The sequence below is a fragment of the Gracilinanus agilis genome, chromosome 5 (genome assembly GCF_016433145.1).
Source record: "Gracilinanus agilis isolate LMUSP501 chromosome 5, AgileGrace, whole genome shotgun sequence".
In the NCBI taxonomy this organism is placed as follows: Eukaryota; Metazoa; Chordata; class Mammalia; order Didelphimorphia; family Didelphidae; genus Gracilinanus; species Gracilinanus agilis.
Window position 1 is genome coordinate 222,463,957 of NC_058134.1, and position 21,938 is coordinate 222,485,894.

Below are 21,938 nucleotides of genomic sequence, written 5' to 3' on the forward strand. Positions count from 1 at the left end.
ACTAGGCCACGTTTCTAGGTGGCTCATCACCACCAAACTGCCCAAGATAAGAACAAACGAGATTCATTCAAAGATAGAAAACTAATAACTATCTCAGGGTTCAGAGTTTGGCAAAGTCAAAATGGTGGAGAGGTTGCAAAATGTTAGAGCCATGAAAAGACGTGATTTTTCTCACCTTCTACAATGTGACCTTGTCAGCAACCCCACAATCTAACCCTTTTTGATTCCATCAGATTCATTTACAGGAATTGTACACTGAGCTTCAATTTCAATTGTAACTGAAAATTAGAGCGATTAGAAGCAAAGATCCTTTAGGATCCCACCTCTGGGCACTGTATTTGAGGATGCTGACACACTGAAGCAGGGGAGCCCACTAGACTGTTTTGTCTGAACACTCACTCAGAGAGACATGAGCTGATCTCGATAACGATTCAAAACAATGTTCTGTGGAAAGAGGGGTACACTGGTCCTGCTGAGTCCCAGAGGGGAAGAAACAGCAGCAATGGGTAGAAATTTAAAAGGCAGATTTCAGCTTAATAAAGGGAAATATTCCTAATAATGAGAGCTGTCCAAAAGTAGAAAGGATTGCTTTGGGGAGCAGTGGGTTCTTCATCACTGGAGAATCTTAAGTAGAGGTCGGAGGATGCACTTGCCAAGTGCAGGAGGATTCCTGAACAGGAAGGCCAGATAAGATGACCTCAGAGATTGTCTGCCAGAGATTCTGTGTTCTTATGTAGCTGTGCTGTCCTGGGCTGTTAATTGTACATACCGGACCCATCTTCCTTGCTTCATCATCTATCAAAGTGGTATTAGATACACAGTCGTGAAAAACTAGAGCTAAGGAATGATCTAATGTTTGTTGTACTGATTCAATGAACTCTGCAATCTGACTTGCATGAAAGGAACATGGCAAAGTCCCTATAACCATAAACTGAGGAGAATCAGAGATGGCTGGCAACACAGCAGCTGTACCTGAGGGACACCAGCATCATTCATTGCCTCAAGGATGAGGCTTCAGAACCAACTATCCCGTGATCATTGTTTTTGGATATTGTATCTTTGTTGCTTACCATCGTCTCAACATTGTCTTCTTCAAAAAGGGCAATCACAATTTGAGGATTGTTATATCACAAGTTCTAAAAAGTATATTAGTAAGTAAAATGATGTCTGAAAAGTTCTTTACCTTTCTCCTTCCATTAAAGCTTCAGAGGTAAGCCTCAAAGTCAGAACCCAATTGAGTCAAATTGCATTAAATGGGGACATCTGGGTAGCTCAGTAGATTGAGAACCAGGCCTAGAGACGGGAGGTCCTGGGTTCAAATCTGGCCTCAGACACTTCCCAGCTGTGTGACCCTGGGCAAGACACTTGACCCCCATTGCCCACCCTTAAAGCTCTTCCACCTAAGAGCCAATACACAGAAGTTAAGGGTTTACAAACAAATAAATAAATAAATTGCATGAAATGTGTATTTGTTTATTCAAATACAGTAGGGTGCCCTAATCTGAGGTTTCAGTTTTCTGTGGTCAGCCACAAAGCATGCTGGACTTCTACCAGCAAAGTATAGAGGTCTCTTCTGCTTTTTCGTTCACAGTTTTTAGGGGGCACAAGTTGGGGTGGGGGAGGTTATGAGGGGTCCAATGCCAGTCAAAGGGCAGGAGTGGAGAAAGATAGCACATTTATGTGGCATCAGCAGGTGTTCACTTCTATCTGTGGTTTGAGCAGCCATGATAGGTCTTGGAATGTATTGCCCACAGATATGAGGGGGGGGCCTACTGTACAGTAAAAATATATGTCTGCTATATAGCATCAATCACTTAAGCTATTGTGTGATATAGCCCTTGGAAAAATACTACTGGTCTAGTTTATTCAATTATTTTTAAAAGGTCTCAATTTATAACAAAAAGAAACTGGCATTTCCTTAAACACAAGATAAAAACTGTTCCCTTAACACCTTTGCAAGCCATTGCCTTATATGCAAAAGGAACAAGCAAAAGAAGGAAGAAGCCAATATTTGCAATTTCCACAAGAAACTTCCTCTAGGACTGTGTTGGTGAAGTATTGGCACACGTGCCGAGTCGGCACGGGGAGAGGTGGGGCTGCTCTGTTCCCCCTCTTCCCAGGGCCCAAGGACATTTTCTGTATGCCTCACCCCTCTGTCTAGCCAATGTGAGCACTTCCTCCCTCTGCTCTCTGGGGTAATGCAAGGGCAACCTGAAGTTGCAGTTTGGGCACACAAACTTGAAAACCTTTACCAACACTGCTCTAGACCTAATTGTCTTTTTCCCCCTCATCATGCTCCAATTCAGATTTTAAATGCTGGTCATGTTATATATAGCATGTTTCTATGCAGCTGTTTGTATGATGACCTGTTTGTGTTTGGTCTTTTCTGTTGTAAAAAAAAAATAAAAATCCTGAATTTTGTGTATTTGTAGTCTTAAAACCAAAACTGCTTTTTGTGTAATAATTTTTTTAAAGGACAGACCTGAACAGATAGCACTTAAAGCAGCAGATCACTGATTAGGCATCAAGGTGTTCAAAGACTGATACAAAATGAGTTTTTCAGGAACAAGTCATTCATCACACATTCATCGCATGTGTTCCCCACCCCCTTGAGAAGGCTCCCAGACATCCGCTCTGGTGCACCTCAAGGGGGTTCTCTAAAGCTCAACAACATGGAGAGTTTCTGATATTGAACAAGGCCCAAGTCGAGTTGGGAAGGTCTCTTAAGTATTTATTATACATCTTTCTGTAAGAAACATCAGCTGTGTTAACTTTGCATATTAAGCTGTCTATCTGATGGAGCACATTGTAACTTCAATACTCTTCTGAGAATGGGGTCTCTTCTGGAGTTGTAATCTCTTTTTGGAGAAGCCTTCAGTGACCTGGCAATCCAAGAGCACTCCCCAATGGAAGCTCAAAGCAGACCTATTCAAAGGGTCCAGGAGTGTGCAGCCACGATAAAATTTGAGGGATAAGCAGCCCCAAGGAGATGACGTTGTTGTTTTAAAGGAAAAATTAAATAGAACTAAAGCAAGCTCAAATGGGCTTAAAAGCCATCATATGAAGGAGAGGCGGATGTCAGTTGGCCGACCTCGGCTGGGCCTGAAGGGAAACCGGTCACTAGGGCCACCTCGCCCTGGCAGGACAGGATTGGGTCCTGGAAATGGGCCCACTGGATCAAAATGGGGTCTGAATGGGGAGAACTGGCCAGGTGCTTCTCCAGGGCCAGGGATGAGTGAATTGATTGGGTCCCCAACATAAGGAAGGACTGGTCTCTCATCAAATTCACCACCAATAATCCCTGGGGGGTACATGGGGTTAGGGGGGAAGGGGCTGGGGTAGAAGGGGCTGGGGTGGAACGGCATGGGGTGAGGTGGAGGGGGCAGGAACATGGCGTGCCTCCATCTCAGGGCATCTTTCCTCTGTTTTTGCTTCCTGTAGAGCTGAAGAAAAATAGCAGAATAGAGTGAGGAGGAGGCTTTTCCTTCAGCTATAAGTAGCTTTCAAGTTACAGGTTCACCTATACTAGAGAGCCAAAGAGAAAACCCTCTCTCTTCCTTCTCATACAAATGAAAGAGCTCTAAATGTGAGTCCAAATATGGTGTGATCAAATTAACAACCATTTCTGAAGAGCTCAACTTCCTAAGGAGGGGGGACCAAGAGGCCTGTATTTAAGGGCTGTAGCCCAGAAACTGGTTGGCTCTCTGTGAGGGTAGAAAGTATGTATGTATCCATGTATGTACGCCCCTGTACACACACACACACACGCAATAATAATGATCAAGTACCCAAAACTAAAGATGAACAATTAGCAAACTCATGAATCATAGAAGTAGTCCCCCTCTCCTGTGAAGAAAAACCACTTGTTAGCTTCCATAAGGCTTTACAGGCACCACAGAAACTGTGACACTCGACAACAGGCCCCACCGATTCAGACACTGGATCCTATCACTGAATTTCATCAAAACAAAACAGCCTGAATTGCTGACTCCTGCACAGCTAACTTTTCTTCCCTGCTCTGGACAATAGCCATTGAAGTATATTTAGAGTCACCTACTTCTTTCCAATCAGTGTCTCGAGGTCTGACCGCACCATCTACAAAGAGAAACAAATTTCTAAGTTAATTACTAAATTACCTCATTTGCCCAATACAATTAGGGAAGTGTGTTTCACCTAAGTAAAATTTACAAATAGCACAGGACCCCCTCCCCCCCAATTTTACACCTCCAAACCTAAGTCTCGCTTTTGTAAACAGAGCAGACTGAATGAATTTTGCCTCTTCTTCCAGACCCTAGGCTCAATTCCTCCACAGGGCCTTTTGAAGTGGGGAGAACTTCACAGTGTTACTTGGAGCAGGCTCAGGCCATTTGTTTTGATACTTCCCCCCCTTCCTCTGAGAGCTCTTCTCAGACTGAGGCCCACAGTCTATCCATCCTTCGCTCCCCCAGAGGAGCAGTTATTAGGGCATTTTCCTAGCTTGGGCATGGAGAAGCCCCACAGACCTCACAACCTTCTCCAAGAGGGTCTGATAACACTGTCAGTCATAAAATGAACATGGAAATCCTTCCTATCAAGAAGGTTCTTCTCAGATCCCTTCCTGGAGGAGCTCCCTGCCTCCTTGGGCTCTTTCTTAGAAAAGGTCACTCTCAGAAGCATCCTGTAGAGCCTGGGAGTAGGACTTCTGCCTCCTCAGCAATCCCCCCAGGCTCAGGGGGCACCCCCATTGCCCTTCTTCCCCAGGCTCTACTAAAGGCTGCTCAGAACCCCTAACAGGTGCCTGGTGTTTGGGAGCAGGCTCAGGAGGCCCAAAGAGAAAGTCTATAAGAGAATACCTTGTATGAGGTCCGCAGAACAAACCAGTGCCAGAGTGCTGGAGCTGCCACCCAACACCATGCCCTCTTCACCCTCTGACCCAAACGTTCAGGGGAAGGGGAAGGCAGATCTGTCATTTCATCCGTGCCGGGAACTCCCTCCATTAAGTGCTTTGACTCCCTGACTTGCTACTCTGCCACAGTACAATCAGGATGCGTCAAGGCCACAACAAAGTCCAGCCTGAGGATGCCAAATCTGGCCTTCTAACCATTACCCTCTATTGCATCTCAACACTTCCCATGTTTAAAAGCCAATCTTGAATATTCTACTCCAAGCCAAAGTTCCCAATGGGCCCATAAACAGAGGACTCCCTGAGGCAGACTGGCTTCAGGAGCATAGTGACCCCCTTCACCCGCTACCTCAAATTCAGTCTCTGGGTGGCCACCATGGTGGCATGGAGCCCGTGACCATGGTGTGGCTAATCCTTAGACAAGGAGCACATAATCCATCCCTAGGCTTCAGACACAGAATTCCTGATGGGACAGAAGGGCCACGGCTTGTACCTTCTGAGAACTCACTTTAGACAACTCAAGAGGAGGAAGAGGAGAGCCCCTTGGCTGCCCTTCTCCTTGGTCCCCCTCTCCCCAGCACTCTCACAACCCTCCTGGATCCAGTGCTGCCCAAAGCCTGGCCTCACCTTTTCAAATGCAAAATCTTTGGTTTTGAGCTAAAACAGAGACACCATCCATCCCAACCCCTTCTGTGCTCCATCTGAGCTGTTCAGAGGCAACAATCACTTGCTCAAGGTCACAGACTCCCAGAAAAGAGCTTCTGATTCTAAATGTGGGGCTCTCTCAAAATCTCTAACTTTGGGTGTCAGGAAGGCTTTAAATAGCAGGAAAAAAGCAATCTGTTCAACTAATTCACACTAAGGTGTGAACATAATTAAAATTAAGTGTTTCCCAGCCCAAAGAAATCTCTAATTGGAAGCACCACAGACTGTAAAAGGGATGGAATGGAGGAACAGGGCATGGGCAAAGTCCAGACAAGTTAGTCCTGCCAGGCATCTTTCTTCCTCAGAGTTGGGACACAAAAGCTCTCCTTCCTTCTCACAGCTTCTCCTCATCTTTAAATGCTCCAAATTTTCACAGGACAGTTTTCATGGCAGGATGAGGGCCATTACTTCTAAGCAAAGGCCATCTACATAGTGGAGGTTCCCTGGACTAGAAAGGTATGTGAGAATTTATTTTTATATACTGTTATTCCTATATTAGAGAGAATTCTTAGAGTCCTGAATTAGAAAGAGACCAACCAGTCTGTTGGCTTTTGAATCTCCTTTGTTCTTCAGAACTCCTAGAAATGTTTCCCCACCATAAAAACTGGTTAAATGATAAAGGTTCTTTCCACCTACATGACCCCATTACCTATGGGGGTGGGTAGGGGTTGAGAGTCTTAATGAAAAATATCTTCATTAACTGTTCACCAATCAGAGGTGTCTTGGGATATCCTAGGGAAGAGTTGAATAATGAGTTCCCAAACTGTATTTATAGCTCTGCCTGAAAGACCTTCCGGGTCTTTAGGCATTGAGAGACTCACTGACCTATTAGTTTATTAATTAAATGCCAGCCTAAATCAATAAATTGATGTTCTTACCCAAAAACTAGTCTCTTGAATAATTTAATCATAACAGTAGGTTCTACTCCTTCCCTTTTGGGGAATCTGTCTGCAACGCTCATTTAAATAATGAGCCATATGTGGTCAGGGGAATACTAGAATTAGATGAGAATTGGGGACTCTTAGGACATTTGCAAAGCAACACAAAGGCTAAACTCTTTCTGGTCTAATTCATGCTATTAGTTACAATCAATTAAGTTTAAAACACTTTGAGGAAAACAATCAAAGTATACTATTAACTCTTGGCAAATCCTACTCAATTAAGACTTCAAATGGAGATGGGGAAAACTAGGTCTTTTGTCATTAATTAGAATGCTATGAAAATCACCTCGAAAATCTCGTAAGTACATAAACCTCCACAGGAGCTGGTCATTTGAAGCATTGAAAAGGTCACGACAAACAGCAGACAGAGACAGGACTGAACGGACGTCTAAGAGCCGGAAAATCCGGAGTTTCAATTCCAATGGAAGGACGACTAAACCAAATACATCAGGCAGGTTTAAAGCTAGATAAGAGAAGACAAGTGAGTTGTTAGCACTGTGGCACTAAGAGCTCTTTCTAACCCCCCCAAACCTACCCTCTAAAAACCAGGCATTTATGAATCTGCTCAAAAGAGGTGGTAAATTATGTAATCACCCCCCCCACCAATAATCCATAGCCATCTTGGAATTCCAGCATGTTTCTGCTTTGTCTACCTAGAAAGGATCACTTGGTATATGTTCAATGAACAGGAAGAAACTTTAAGAGTAGACAGAGACTATTACACATTACAAGAACATTTCTGAATAGCAAGAGGAGAATTTCTTATTGTTTTTAACAATAGGTTTTGATGTGTATCAGTTTCCAAATGGAATCAATTTGTAGATTATTTGCACAATAGTAGGGATGGTCACAGGACTAGTTCCTGGGGAGGTTTAGGTTCTTAAAGGAATTTCAAGGTAATTTCCATCACATTCTTAAAACAAAGAGATCTAGTGGTCCCATTTGAATGTCTATTTGAAATCTTAATTGAGTAAGGTTTGTCAAGAATTTAAATTGTATACTTCAGGTGTTTTCCTTAAAATGTTTTAAAACTGGGTCATAACCAATAATGTGATTTTACCTCGGACCATTTTACAAATGTTCTGAGAACTCTCATTTCCGGAGCTCTTGGTTTGGTACACCTTCCTCTAAGCATAGGAGCCCCTTTGTAATGGAAAAAGGATGCAGGGAATCTAAAGCTCAGTTATACTGGGCTCTGAAATGGATCCTTTATATTTTATTCTATAGATTTAGCAGACCAATACAAGTAAAAGCCTTGTTTGTTGTAAACTCTTAAGAAATTGCCCAGTTTTTTGGTTCTACTGATATAAGAACATGCCACATATATTGTACTTTAAAAAATAGGCCACTGGGGGCAACTAGGTGGCTCAGTGGATTAAGCCAGGTCTAGAGGTGGGTGGTCCTGGGTAAGTTACTTAACCCCACTGCCTACTCCTTACTGCTTTTCTAACTTGGAACCAATACACGGCATCAATTCTAAAACTAAAGTTTTAGCTTTTTGTTTTTTTTTTTTCAATAGGTCATTAGATAGGAATTTGGAGATCTTGTCATTCAGAAATGTTGATATAATGAAGCAGAAATCCAAAAAAGCAAATCAAAGAAGGCTGGAACTCTTTTCACACTCATGCAAAGTGTAATATGTGAAAAGGGAAGGAATTCTATGTATAAGGAAATAGGGAGGGCCAACCGCTGGATCAGATGGCATGACTCCAAGTACTACTGAGGACATCCTAACTGCATGTCCACTGCGAAACGGACTGAGCCTTTTTTGGGGTCATGAGCTCCTTCAAATCTGAGGAGTCACAGATTCCACGTGAAGAGTGTTCAATAAGAGTATGACATAATTCCATTGCCCCAAAATAAAAAGTGTCAGGGGGTCCTAAAGGGTCCTGAAAAACATTTAGGGGTCCCAAAGGGGTGAGGAGAATGAGATGTGGTAAGAAGGATGACACGAACACACTTGGGTGTCAGGAGGGTCACTGAAGCTGGTAGCAATCAGAGGCAAGGTTTATTGATCACAGCTAGTATTTTATAGAGAAAGTGAAGTAGGCTAAGGGATTATGTAATCTTTTTGCATACACAATGAATGTATTTCTCATTCTTTTACAATAGACTTAGTTTACCTCATCAAATCTAGACAGAGTTTTCTATAGGCTGATAAATCAGTCTGTCAATGTGTAACCATCTAGTCCAGATTCTCATAGAATCCTTGCATCAGTAGTTTCTTGGAAGGACATGTAGTTTCTACAAGGTTCAGCAGGGAAGGACGGAAAGGAGGGTTTGGGGGGGCCTCATGTGAGGAATGATATGTGACTGATTCTTGCCAGACCCTGGCTTTGATTTAATAGGGTCCACTATCACTACTGGGGGCTACAAAAATGTAAAAAGAGATCCTCAAGGATAACTTTCCACCCTTTGAGGCCAGCTGAAATGTTATCTCCTCCAGGAATCCTGGTCCCTAAGCCAAGATGATCTTCCCTTTCTCTGACCTCACATCACTGTCAGTCATCACTGTCACTGCCTCCAGCTCCTCCCTTCAGGCCTTCCTCCACAAGGCTGATCTTCCTAAAGCCTACATCTGACCCCATCACCCCATATTCAATCAACTCCAGTGACCCCATGTCCTCGGGGTTCCAGCAGAAAATCATGTTTGGCTCCTCGAACCCCTTCTGAGACCCTTTCCTACCTTTCCTCTTAGACTTTATCCCCTCGAGCTGCATCCTCTGCCCTGGCTGATCCCAAGCCTGAACCTCTCTCCTTCCTCATCTCCCCCAGCTTCCCCCCACCTTCCTCAGGTCCCCCAAGCTGTGGTAGGGAGGACAGGGTTCCAACCCCGTGTGGAGGAAACCTCTCCTGCTCCCCCCACAGCCTTCCTCTAACTTCCCCAATATTCCCTCCCCTCCATGGCTCATTGCTGGACACATAAGAGCTAAGAGCCTGGTGTCCTTGGCATCCAGCCCAGGGCTTGGCACAGAGCAGATGCCTGGCTGACCCTTGCCACCTTGGCCTGACAGCATGAAACACACAACCTGCTGGACAGGTCCAGGCCCTGCTGGACAGACAGTGGCTCTACTGGACAGACCCAGGCCCATGGCTCTCAGTGAGAAACACCCAGAGGGGAGGCATTCCTCAGAGCTGCCAGGGCCTCGATAGATCATGGAAGGAGATGAGGAGACTGAAGCCCAGGGAAGGCAGAAGCCCATTCAACAGGCAGGAGTCCGAATGTCCCCAACAGAGGGCCCCCCCAGCACGCATGTGGCTATCACTCACCTTGTCGGGCAAAAGCTAGAAGCGGGTAGACCAGCTGGTCTTTAAAAAGCCGAGAGAGCTTCTGAAGGTCTTTGTATTTACTGGCTACCTGTTCCTCTGCTGAAATAAGAGATGGAACAGTGTGAAGCCAAGCAACCTGATACACTGAGAAAACTATTAATTTGATGGTTTGAAATGTTGCATCTTTCCAGATTTCTCATTAAAACCAACATCTAGACTAACATACATTCCTGGGAGTCTGTGGGCACAGGAAGGCAAGCCAACCCCCTGCAACCATGAGGAGGATGCTGCCACCGACTCTGAAAAGCAGAAAAAACACCCCTGTCTAATAAGCCCCATGGAGGTAGGGGGGGGTGACATCAACCAGGCAAGATCTATTGTAGGCAGATCCCAGGAAAGAAATGGGAAGCACATGCAGCCATGCTCCTCCTTACATTAAAATCCAATGCTTCAGACACTTCCTAGCTGTGTGACCCTGGGCGAGTCACTTGACCTTGTTTGCCTTTAAAAAAAAAAAAAAGAGAGAAAAAAGAAATCCAATGCTGACATGCAATATACAAATCTATAGGGTCGTGGTCTCTCATTTAAGTGTGATTTATAATTTTCTAACATAGCCTGTGGAGGAAAAATTAGTATCCTACTTAAAGGTGTTACTGGAGATTTTCAACTAGCTATAAGTAATGCCATTGTTCAGATAGCAAGGACTATACAGATTAAAGACTTTAAATTAGACTGCTATATAGACTGCCAATAATTAATGAGCTGTTAACAAAATATAGCCTGCAGACAATTTTTTAAAGAAAAAAACCTTTACCTTCTCTCTTAGTATCAATTCTAAGACAGAAGAGCAGCAAGGACTATGCAATTGGGAGTGAAGTGATTTGCCCAGGGTCACAAAGGTAGGTAGTATCTGAGGTCACATTTGAACCCAGGACCATCCAACCCCAGTCCTGGCTCTCTGTCCACTAAGCCAACTAGCTGTCCCCAAATATTATCTTAATAAATGCTTTTCACAATTAAATGGTTTTCAGTTGAAACAGGTTATGAATGAATGTCCCATTGTTCCTTTTCCCTCCACTCTCTACCGATACCTTTGCCCTTCTTTAAAAGTAGCCAAAACTAAACACTGAGGCAAGGTTCCAGGATAACCCCAAGGGTCACATGATGACAAATGCCCTCACAGCCAAAGAAGGAACTAGTGGAATCTGACTGCAGATCAGGCTTGAAATACATTCAAGAACTCACAAATGTTGGTCTAGAGGTCAGAGCATAGAATTCCCCCCAGGAAAAAGAAAATGTTCATTTTTAAAATCTGCCAAGCACCCTCGCATTTTGATATACACATAACTTCCGCCTATGACATTTTAGAAGTGAAAATCTTACTGACTCCAAAATTTTCTCATCGAAGCCCTATCCGCGTGCAGAACCCCAGCACTTCACAGGATGTAATGCTGAGTGCTTCATTAAAGTGCAGGCCATGACTGGGTTCCTTACAGAACCTTCCTGATCCCATTCTGACCTGCTTCAGGCATGTTCACGCCTTTAAAACTTCCCCCACAAGAAATGCCATAATCAGTGGAGACACTTGCTGCCCACCCAGCCCCTCCATGTCTCTAAATGTAGCCTCAAGGGGCACTTTCTGGAAGGTGGGAAGCAGTGATGCCCAGTAAAACCCTATCCTGGAGGCGAGGCTGGCCCTCTTCCCTAGGCAGGGTGTCCTTATCTCCAAGGAGCAGGGCCGATGCCAATGTGAGCCTAAGCCTGTTGCACTCCCTCCCACTTCAACAGGGGCACTGGGCAGGCTTTCTAAAGCAGACTGACACCAGCTCTGGCAAAACTGGCATCCTTAGCAGCACAGGCTTATATGGGTGCAAAAACTACTTGAGATTTTCTTTCTTTCTTTCTAATCCCTTCCCTTCTGGCTTAGAATCAATGCTTAGTAAAGACAGAAGTGGTAAGGACTAGGCAATGGGGGTTGAGTGACCTGCCCAGGGTCACACAGTTAAGGAAGTATTTGAGGCTAGATTTGAACCCAGGATTTCCTGTCTGTGGACCTGGTTCTCAGTCTCTCAATCCATTGAGCCACCTAGCTACCTCTACCTTTTCGTTCTTTTAGAATTCCAATGATACTTTTTCTTAGGCTGTTTCTAACTCTAGTTTAGAAACTTATGTCTATTGTTTTCTTTTTCCCCAAACTTCATGTGTAGTCACTTTCTAGAGAAAGTTTGATTTTCAAATGACTTATAAATTGAATTACCTTGTTTCTGGGGGCAAATAAAAGATTCTGGCAACAGCTGTAATCTTTTCACACTCCTAATCTCATTGTTGATTTTCAATGTAGCTGGAAAATAAGAAAAAAATGAGATTATGCTAGGCTCATCTCCACTTTCTCCTTTGGTTAAGACTTGCTTGAGTTCCATTATTCTGAAAGAGCACAGATGATACACAATGAATTGTTGTAAATGGTCAACTTGCCCCTTAACCACTGAGCTACAGCTGAAATCTGCCTTCTTCAGAAGCAAAGGCAATGTGGAACGCCCCATAAGACACAGTAAGATCTTTATAGTATGCCCAGCAAGTATCGCCAACAGCAGCTTGTTAGCAATTGAAACAAATGCAGCAAGGCTACCAGGAGGGAGGCAGCTGAACACAAAGAAGCCATTATTCCTAACAAGGTCACTAATAACACGGTTTGTTTTTGACTTAACCTCTGGCAGTGAGTCCCAAGCCGCTCCTGGGATGAATGCCTCGGGTGCTGGAGCTTTCCACCCCCCAGACCCAGTGATCTGCGGCCCTGGCCCTGCCAGAGGCCCCTTCTGGTTGCACACACAAAGGGATACTTCATCACATCCGTGAAAGGCCCAGTGATGTGCTCCCGTGCGTGTGTGCTGAGAAGAAGTCGGGAAAGGGCAAACTGTGAGCACACACGACTGCTTTTTAGAATTCAGAATCAGGCCTGAGATGTCTGCCTTCTGGGAAAGTCTGTGAGGGACTGATAAGCCCGAAAGGACAAAGGTACAAGTAGTAGATGCCAAACACCAAAAGGCCTCTTGTCTATCACACTGAGCCAATGATCCTGCCCTACAAATAGCCAACTGGCCAATAAGACTGGGGTTGAAGAACCTTGTGTCAAACCTTCAACCCAACACTGGCAATCCCCATTCCAGGAAGCCTCCTCCCAAGCAGACCTATGGGCCAGGTCAGATATCCCCAAAATGACCAGAGTCCAATTTCAGACGATGGCATAAGATGCTTCAAACACAACTGACTGGTTTAGTTCACAAAGCCTAGAATTTCCAAACAGTAAAAAGATGCCCCTTCTGAAGGACAAAAAGGAGTTAGGGCATGCCAAAAGAATGCCCTCCCCCATCAAATCACTGAATTAAAGAATTCTGGGTCAGGTCTAGGCTAGATTAGATGACCACTGAGTTCCCATTCAACTCTGAGGCTCTGGGATACCCCAAACTGTTGGGCTGAATGACAATGAAACTGTCTTTCAAAGTGCAACCATTCCACTGTTGTCTTTTGAACTGGACAGCCAAATCCTGAAAGCCCCAAATGCCAGAAACAAAGGCTAGAAAAAGCTCTCCCAAGGGTTCTATGTACAGGCCACTGTAGAGGTTATGGACGGGGCTATCTCCTGGAAAAAGTCCTAGCCATAAAGAAGAAAACGAGAGCCTGTTACTCTAAGTGACTTTCCTGCAAAAGCACCATCCCAACAGCTCCCCCAGGCACAAGGCTGAGAAATGAATGGACAGGATCCCACCAGCCTCACTCTGGCCCCCTCGAAGAGGAGGAAGCAGCAGGCCCTCTGTCCTCATTCCCTCTCCATGCTCACATGCCCACTGAGATCTCCCTGAGGCATCTGCCTTTGCTAAGCCCCATTCCCTTCAAGAAGGAGAACACTAAGGCAGGTCAGCCCAGAGGAAAGGGGATCCAGGCTAGGGACACCTATCGGGCATAGAGGAAGGCACCATGTCCTCTTGCATGAGTGAACAAAGAAAAGGAAGGGAGAGGCTGCTCTTATTCATAATGATTTACATCTATGGAGCATTTTCCAGTTTGTAGTTCGCAGATGAGGAAACCGAAGCCAAAGGAGCCTAAGAGACTTGCCTATGTCACTCCACTAGTGAATAGGGAAGATAAATGAAAGCCCTGGCAGCCAGACACGTGGGAAAGCTGTTCAAATGGAATTGAAAGCTGAAGCCGACCACCAGGTCTCTCAAATTACCATTGATGACTACGAGGCTCCCCAAAGGCACACAAGTGAGCGCGGCAGTGCCATCTTCACTGAGAGGATGCGTATACTGCAACTTATAGATGCCGCCCGATCGCCAGTTCTCAGGCATGGATACAGCTTTTGCTTCAGTCCCCTAGGCACAAAAAGAAGAGATCTCATACAGGGAAGGAAGATGTTACTAACAAACCAACTAATTTTAAAAAGTTCAGAGTCTCTAGAAATAAACATTTTAATCCCTATTTCCTCCTATCTCAAATCAGGTCTTCTGTATCCTAAAAACTGGGGAGGGAGAGGAACCAAAAATTTTAAATAAAATTTGCTTCAAATGTTCATGAATCAGTACAGAAAAACCTCTTCTTATATTCCAATGACACTCAGTTATCCTGTTACTTACAACCACTGGAGAAGATGAGGCTGGCTAGGCTGAGTCTTCTCCACACTGAACAAGCTGAAGAGAGGATGGGGATGGGCTGCCTCCCCTTCACAAAGATGATAAGCCCCTTCCCAACCTTCCAGCTCACACTACTTTCACGGTGCCTGCAGTGTCCTACACCTGCACACACTCACACTCGCTCTCTCTCTCACCTGGAGCCTCCTAACAAAACTGTGCTTGAGGAGGAGCAGGCAGCTAGCCCTGGCAGCCACCACAACCCCTTACTAATATTTCTACAATACACCTTGTCCTAACACACCTAGGAGAGCTGACTTCTCTTTATTGTTCACTTCACAGATCACAAGAATGCCAGAGCCAAAAGGTAGAGAACCATGATCTAATAAAATCCTACCACTTTAGAGATGAGTCAAGACAGGTAGCAGAGTGGATAGAGTACTGGGTCTGAAGTCAGGAAAACCTGAGTTCAAATCTAGCCTCAGTCTCTTACTAGCTGTGTGACTCTGAGCAAGTCACTGTTGGCCTCAGTTTCCTCATCTGCAAGATGAGCTGGAGAAAGACATGGCAAACCACTCCAGTATCTCTGCCAAGAAAACTCTAAAACAGGGTCAGAAAAGTCAGACAGGCCTGAAACAACTGAACAACATGAGATGGGCAATAATTTGCCCTAACCATGCCACACCACACATGAACTAGGGACCAGGGGCACAACCAACCCAAACTCCAGGCCTGGGGCTCTCCTGCAGGACTTACCAAGGGGTTATAGCCAGACTCGAGCATCAGCAGATGCACCAGAACGATCAGGGCATCATTGGTGCTGCTGCACTCAGCCGAGTGGTACAGCGTCTCCAAGGAGTGAGGCACCTGCCCATCCACGGCCTCGCTGCACAGCATTGGTTCCGAGGGGTAGCCCCCGGTGCCCTCTTCCATATCCACATCCTCCTGAATTAAGCCAGAATCAAAATCTACGCTGGATCCTGGCTGAAAGAGAAAAGAAAGTGACCCAGCCTAAATGTGGTGCTAAGTCCACACTTGGCTTCCGGCCCCAGGGCACAGATCGGAGGGGCTGGCACCAAGAGGAGGCTTCATTCAGCACCATCCGGAGACTAACCCCAGCCAGCCCCAGGCCCTGCCCCTAGCCCTGCTGGCGGCTCTCAATGGGTTTCACACACAGCATCTCAGCTGATCTTAGATCCAAAGTCTCAGAGTCAAAAGGGAGAGACCTGGTCATCTGGGAGACTCTTGTCATTACAAAGATCTTCTTCCTCTCCTGACCAAACTGTGAGAGCAGACCGAACAGGGCAGCCCGTTCTTTGCTAAGGTCAACCCTTCACACATCCCTTGGATCCCAACTCCTTCTCCCCAGAAGCCACCCCACTCCATCATCCCATCTCTCACCCGACCTTAAAAGACTCTCCCATCACTCTACCATCCTTCCAAGCCATCTTCTGACATCTCTTCCTTTTCACAGCCAAACTCCTAGAGAAAGCCGTGGCCTGCTTCATCTCCCATTCATATCTCAACCCCTTGCAATCTGGCTTCCAACCTCAGCTCTGTCCTCAGCCCTGTGTGAAGGATCTGAGTTAAAGAGGCCAAGGCCTAGAGGGCTCAACAGCTCACAGAGGTGCTGAGGCTCACAGAGGTGACAGAGAAAGGATTCAAATGCAGGCCTTCTGAATGATAATCAGGAAGTATTCTTTACACTGAATCAAACTCTTGTTTTCAACTTTTTTTTAAACCCTTGCCTTCCATCTTGGAATCAATACTGTGTATTGGTTCCAAAGCAGAAGAGTGGTAAGTGCTAGGCAATGGGGGTTAAATGACTTGCCCAGGGTCACCCAGTGAGGAAGTATCTAGGACCAGACTAGAATCCAGGACCTCTTGTCTCTAGACCTAGCTCTCAATCCACTGAACCATCTAGCTTCCCTCCACACTTTTATTCATTATTTGGATGAAGGTATAACTGAAAAGCTTCTCAAATTAATATTAGTATGATGTTGGCCAGGACATCTAACATGTTATATGATAAAACTAGGGTCAAAAGATATCCTAATGGGTTGAAATATTGAGCTAAAGTTAACAAGATAAAATTTAAGAGAAATAAATATGATATTCTGTATTTATACATATATATTTACATGTAAAAGTACAATAGGATGGGAGCAATATGGCTAAAAAATAGTTTATATGAAAAGGCTTCTAGATTTTAGTAAACAAGCTCAATCAGGATTCAAATAATGGCAATCATAGGTGGCCCTACAAGACAAGGAGCACCCTGAGAACAAGGCAGGAAGGGAATGATCGATAGAATCAGCCTCAAATAAACTCCTTCAAGGCCTGATCTTAAGGCAGAGTAAGGAGCACTTACTTTTCTGGCCTTAGTCCTTACCATGTTCTCTGCACTCTGGACAGCAGGGTCATTCAGCTCTCTTTCACCTTGCCTGCTGGACAGACTCTGGTTGATGGCCAAAGAGGGCTGATCGTGATTACTGGAGAATGAGGAATGTGCTAAACCAAATGAAGCTGTGGGCAAGTCTTCAGTGGCCTCTTCAAGAATTAAACATATCAAGTCCCCAGAAACAATCCCATATTCCGCCAAGGTCTTTTCATCTTCAGTGAGGGCATCCTTGCTGTTCAGTGTTACTGCAAACTGGATGTCAGAACTGCCAAAATGAAATGGATAAGGAAAGATTGAGTACTATGAGCTTTAATTACACATTCAGAATCATAGCAAGTGTTCGGTAGGACCACAAAAGGGCGAGCGAGCAAAAACAAACTCCAGGGACTAGGAGCTGCCAAGTCTTGCTCTTAGCACCTTAGGACCGCAGTGTTACACTTCTGTAGTGTAGCCCCAGGCCAACATCATGATCCTGATCCTGACATGGACAATTTTCAGAAAATTAGATTAGTTAGTGAAGAAGAGTCACAATAAAGTCATCAATAACAAAATACTCTATTTTCCAATCTAGAAACTTGTAATAGTTATAAAAAAGGGGGAAAAAGAAAATGAATTTAGTTGGTGAAATCATGATGCTAAGGGAAGCTGGGACTATAGGTTTGATCCCTTCATAGACCAGCTTTGTTTCCTCTGTCCCAGGAATGACCGCATCTCTAACCCAGCCCAGCCATTACACAGATGTCTACTATTTTTCCCCCATTTTTTTCTAATCCTTACCTTCTGTCTTAGAATCCAGTACTGTGTAATGGTTCCAAGGTGGAAGAGCAGTAAGGGCTAGGCAATGAGGGTTAAGTGACTTGCCCACAGTCACACAGGTAGATGATATTTGAGGTCACATTTGAACCCAGGACCTCCCATCTCCAGGCCTGGCTCTCAATTCACCTAGTGGGGTCCCCCCAGATGTTTACAATTAATCACAAAGATTAGTGAAAATGTGCAAATTCATCATCCCTATCAGAAAAAAAAAACAAACTCCAAATGTGTGCTCCATTGATGGTGAGTCAGAAGCATCATCTTTAAAAATAGAGGAGAGGGGAAGCTGGGTAACTCAGTGGATTGAGAGTCAGGCCTAGAGATGGGAGGTCCTAGGTTCAAATCCAGCCTCAGATATTTCCCAGCTATGTGACCCTGGGCAAGTCACTTGACCCCCCATTGCCCACCCTTACCACTCTTCCACCTAGGAGCCAATACACAGAAGTTAAGGGTCTTAAAAAAAAAAAGAAAAAGAAAAAAAATAGAGGAGAAAAAAAGATGGCCAGAAGCTCCCTATGGGACCCAAAGCAGGCTCAGTCAGAAGCTCAGAATTCCAACCATGGCTTCATCATAGACACGGTCCCGTAATGGTTGGGAAGAATAATTTTTAAAAATCATAGAACAGCTCGTTGGCTACAGGAGGGGGTGGGAGGAAGGGAGGGAAAGAACATGAATTGTAACCATGGAAAAATATTCTTAATTAATTAAACTTAATTTTTAAAAATCAGGCGGAGTAACTTGATAATATGCCTAGCAGCCAGCTTTCTAAGAGGACTAACTAGTGCCTAAAAAGTACCTCTTCAAACTCTGGGTAAATAATTTTCCATCCTTATGGAACCTCATTCCCCAAAGTGCTTAAGGAAATTAGCATTTGAGCTTTCCTATTTAAATATCTTTTATTTCAGCAGTTATAGGGCCAGTGTTACATAAATTTTAGAATGGAATGAGAGGGTTGGAAATTACTCTTGGTTGTCCAAAAACAAGTGGCTCTGCTTCTGTCTGCAAAATGCTTCTGTAAACAAAATGCAGAAAACCTGCCAGCTGCTCAAATAATGATGGATGGTGCCAACTTTGGCAGAAATAGGAAAAACATCTCTAAAAGGTCCAACCATGCCATGGATGCCTCTGGATGATTCAGTCTTTTTTGTTCACTGGAAAGATCAGGGTAGAGCAGGGCCTCCTAGGGTAGGGATGTGTGGTACAGAAGTAAACAATTCTTTTGCTGGACAGAAAAGGTCTCCCTTCTAAGCCTTTCAGGTAAAACAAGAATCAGTTTTCAATTTCAATTCAACAAACATCTTTTAAGGTACTTGCAAGTCCTCAAAGAGCTTACATTTTAGGGGCAGCTCAGTGGGCAGAGAGCCAGGCCTGGAGGCAGGGAGGGTCTTGGGTTCAAAAGTAACCTCAAACATTTCCTAGCTGTATGCCCAGAGCAAGTCACTTAACCCCAGTTGTTACTTCTCTTCTGCCTAGCAAGTGATACTTATTGATTCTAAAAGAAGATAAGGTTTTGGTTTTTTGTAATCGCTTACATTTTACAATGGAGGGGGGAGGGACCCAACTCATACACAGATAAATGCAAGATAACTTAAAGGTAGAGAAAGTACTAAGAATTGAAAGAACAATTCAGGGAAAGTGGTAAGCAGACCTGTTGTTGGAGGTCTCTGGGGAAGAATTAATTAAAATGTTTACTGAAAACAATAATAGATATTTAAGCTGGGGGGGGGGGGGGGACTTGATGGGGAGGAGGAGGAGGGAAGCCCTAATCCATCATAAAGGCTTTTAAGGGGATTTAGACATTGCAGAGATTGGGGGAGGGGGAGGTTTAAAACACTATCAAGTCTTTTTTTTTTTTTTTTTTTTTAAAGTATAGTCTGTTTTTACTGATTCTTTACTGAATTACTGTTATAAGAGATAACTCCAAGAAGGGGTTGAGGCAAGGGGGGGAAGACAAAAGCGAGTGGGGAGGGAGATATCTAGACCATGACAAAACAAACAATATTAATAAAAATCTAGTTATTTAAAAAGGGATGGAAATCTAAGTATCAGAGCTTGCTCCAAAATAATTCCATAAGTTTCTAGAAGCAAACACCACCATAGGGTCCTAGCTCTAAAGCTGGAAGAAATGTCAGAGATTATCTAGTCCCATCTCATTTTAAAAATGAGGAAAATTGGGGCACAGAGAAGGGAAATCACACAGGTAGTTAAGAGGCAAAACTGGGAGATGAAACCAGGGCCTCTGCCTCGAAAGGGAACCGACATATCTTCAGACTGTACCACCCTGCCCCCCTATTCCTATCAACAGGACCAGAGGACCTGGCACTAATCGGAAGGGGCCTAGTTAACTCCATATTTTACAGATGCTTTCAAAAGAAAAACAGAATGCATGAACTAGCTTCTATTTATGTAACATCCAATGATTGAAATGGAAAATTGTGGGAAAGTGTATTTTCTTTCATAAGCAGAAAAGAAAAGTGAAACTAGCTAGGTTTGTTTATCAGCTTAGGCTGTGAAACTCAAGATGACCCTCTCAGGCTGGCCTTGCTCCAGTTCTCTACAAGAGAGGCTAAATATTAAAACATGGGGAAGAGGGGAGGAAAGGTAATAACAGCAAACAAACATGAAGGGGTTAATTCATGGGTTCATTAAAGGTATTGGCTATGATCAGACTTCCTTTTCAAAAAATGCCAGGATCTATCATTTGAAACTGACTGATTGGGTGAGGGGGTCAAGCACTAGAGTATTCCCTTAACTTGTTTCATTTTTCAAATAGTGTGACTAGGATCTGAAGTTTCATTTTACTGGGCAATGGATAAATTATTTGATAGCCTATACACACAAATATGGGGAACATTTATAAAGTTAACAGAAAGGTTTTCTTTAGTTCATAACTTCCTAAAAGGAGTTCACCACTTTTTTTTTAGATCAAATTTAAAAAGAATTTGCAGTAATGAGCCTTGACTCCTGGGCAACAATTAACCAGCCTTATCTATCTCAAAATTGAAGCTTGACCCTGTATTTTTTAACCAAGTAACAGGATTCTAGTAGCTTTCAAGTCATTTCTGCACCCAGGTCCCTAAGAGACCTAAATCTCTAAACCAGGAAACTGGGGAGAATTTGAAATATTTATTACTTTCCTAGGCTTCCTTAAAGGTCTAATTTCTGAAAGTCTAATCCCTTACCCAATACCACAAAGTAAATGAATTTCTATTAAAAACAATCCTTGAAGCCACTTCCCAGCTGTGTGACCCTGGGCAAGTCACTTGACCCCCATTGCCCACCCTTACCAATCTTCCACCTATGAGACAATACACCGAAGTACAAGGGTTTAAAAAAAAACAAAAACAATCCTTGAGAGGCTCAATAAAGAGCCAGGCCTAGAGACAGAGGTCCTAGGTTCAAATGTGACCTCAGACACTTCTAGTTAGGTGACCCTGGGCAAATCACTTAACCCTCATTGCCTATCCCAGACCACTCCTCTTCGGGGAAACTAACACGCTTCGGAACTAATACACAGAATTGATTCTAAGACCGTAGGTGTGGGTGTTTTTTTAAAAAAGAAAGGAAAGTAAAAATAAAACAATCCTCAAGACCTCAAACTAAGGTTTCTCCAGAACAGGTCTCCATCAAGCCTGGGAATATTTATGGCCTCAGGAAAGAGAGGGATCAGAATCAGAACTCCTTTGGGGCAAAGCCCAAGTATAGATACACGCCTTCATTTGTGCACAAACCTTCAGGTGCAAAGCTGCAGACACACTCACTTATATGCAAAACTGTACATATATATACTTGGGTACAAAGTTAATAGCAAACACTAACACACAAACACCCGGGAGCAAAGTTGCAGGCGCACCCACGTGGGTGCAGCTTGGCATGCACAAGCTTCCAGAAGCAAAACTATACAAACACACTAAACTGTGCACAAGACTGGAGGTGCAAATTTCCTGGCACAAGTCTAGGGGCACATGAGCCCCTGGATGCCAAGTTGCAGGCGCGTGCACGCGCGCGCACACACACGCAGCAGTTCCTCTAGACCAAGATCCCCCTAGGCCCCATCTTAGTGCAAGAGCTTCCTACATGACCCTCCTCTTCCCTTCCCCCCCTGCGCCCCCAACCACGCGCTGCTCTGCGCATGCGCCCCCTCCTCCTCTCTCGCCAGCCCCCTCGTCGCCGCTGCTGAGTCGCCCCGCGCATGCGCCCCGTCCTCCTCTGCGCTCCCCTCCCCGGCGGCAGCAGCACCTGTAGCCCCAGGCGGGCAGCAGGGCCTGGCGCAGGTGCGCGCGCAGCTCCCCGAGCGT

The 21,938-nt window shown here is 44.5% G+C and overlaps 1 protein-coding gene across 1 annotated transcript; it reads right to left on the minus strand.

Moving 5' to 3' along the window:
* Positions 1-2,705: 2,705 nt before the first annotated feature.
* On the minus strand, positions 2,706-21,932 carry FBXO7 (F-box protein 7; the record flags this gene model as incomplete). The annotated part of the gene is made up of 9 exons (XM_044679868.1): positions 2,706-3,443; positions 4,058-4,095; positions 6,815-6,991; positions 9,799-9,897; positions 12,056-12,139; positions 14,030-14,171; positions 15,183-15,410; positions 16,819-17,092; positions 21,880-21,932. Coding segments are annotated over 9 exons (1,482 nt in total), but the record flags the coding sequence as incomplete, so codon positions are not given.
* Between the last annotated feature and the right edge of the window lie 6 nt (positions 21,933-21,938).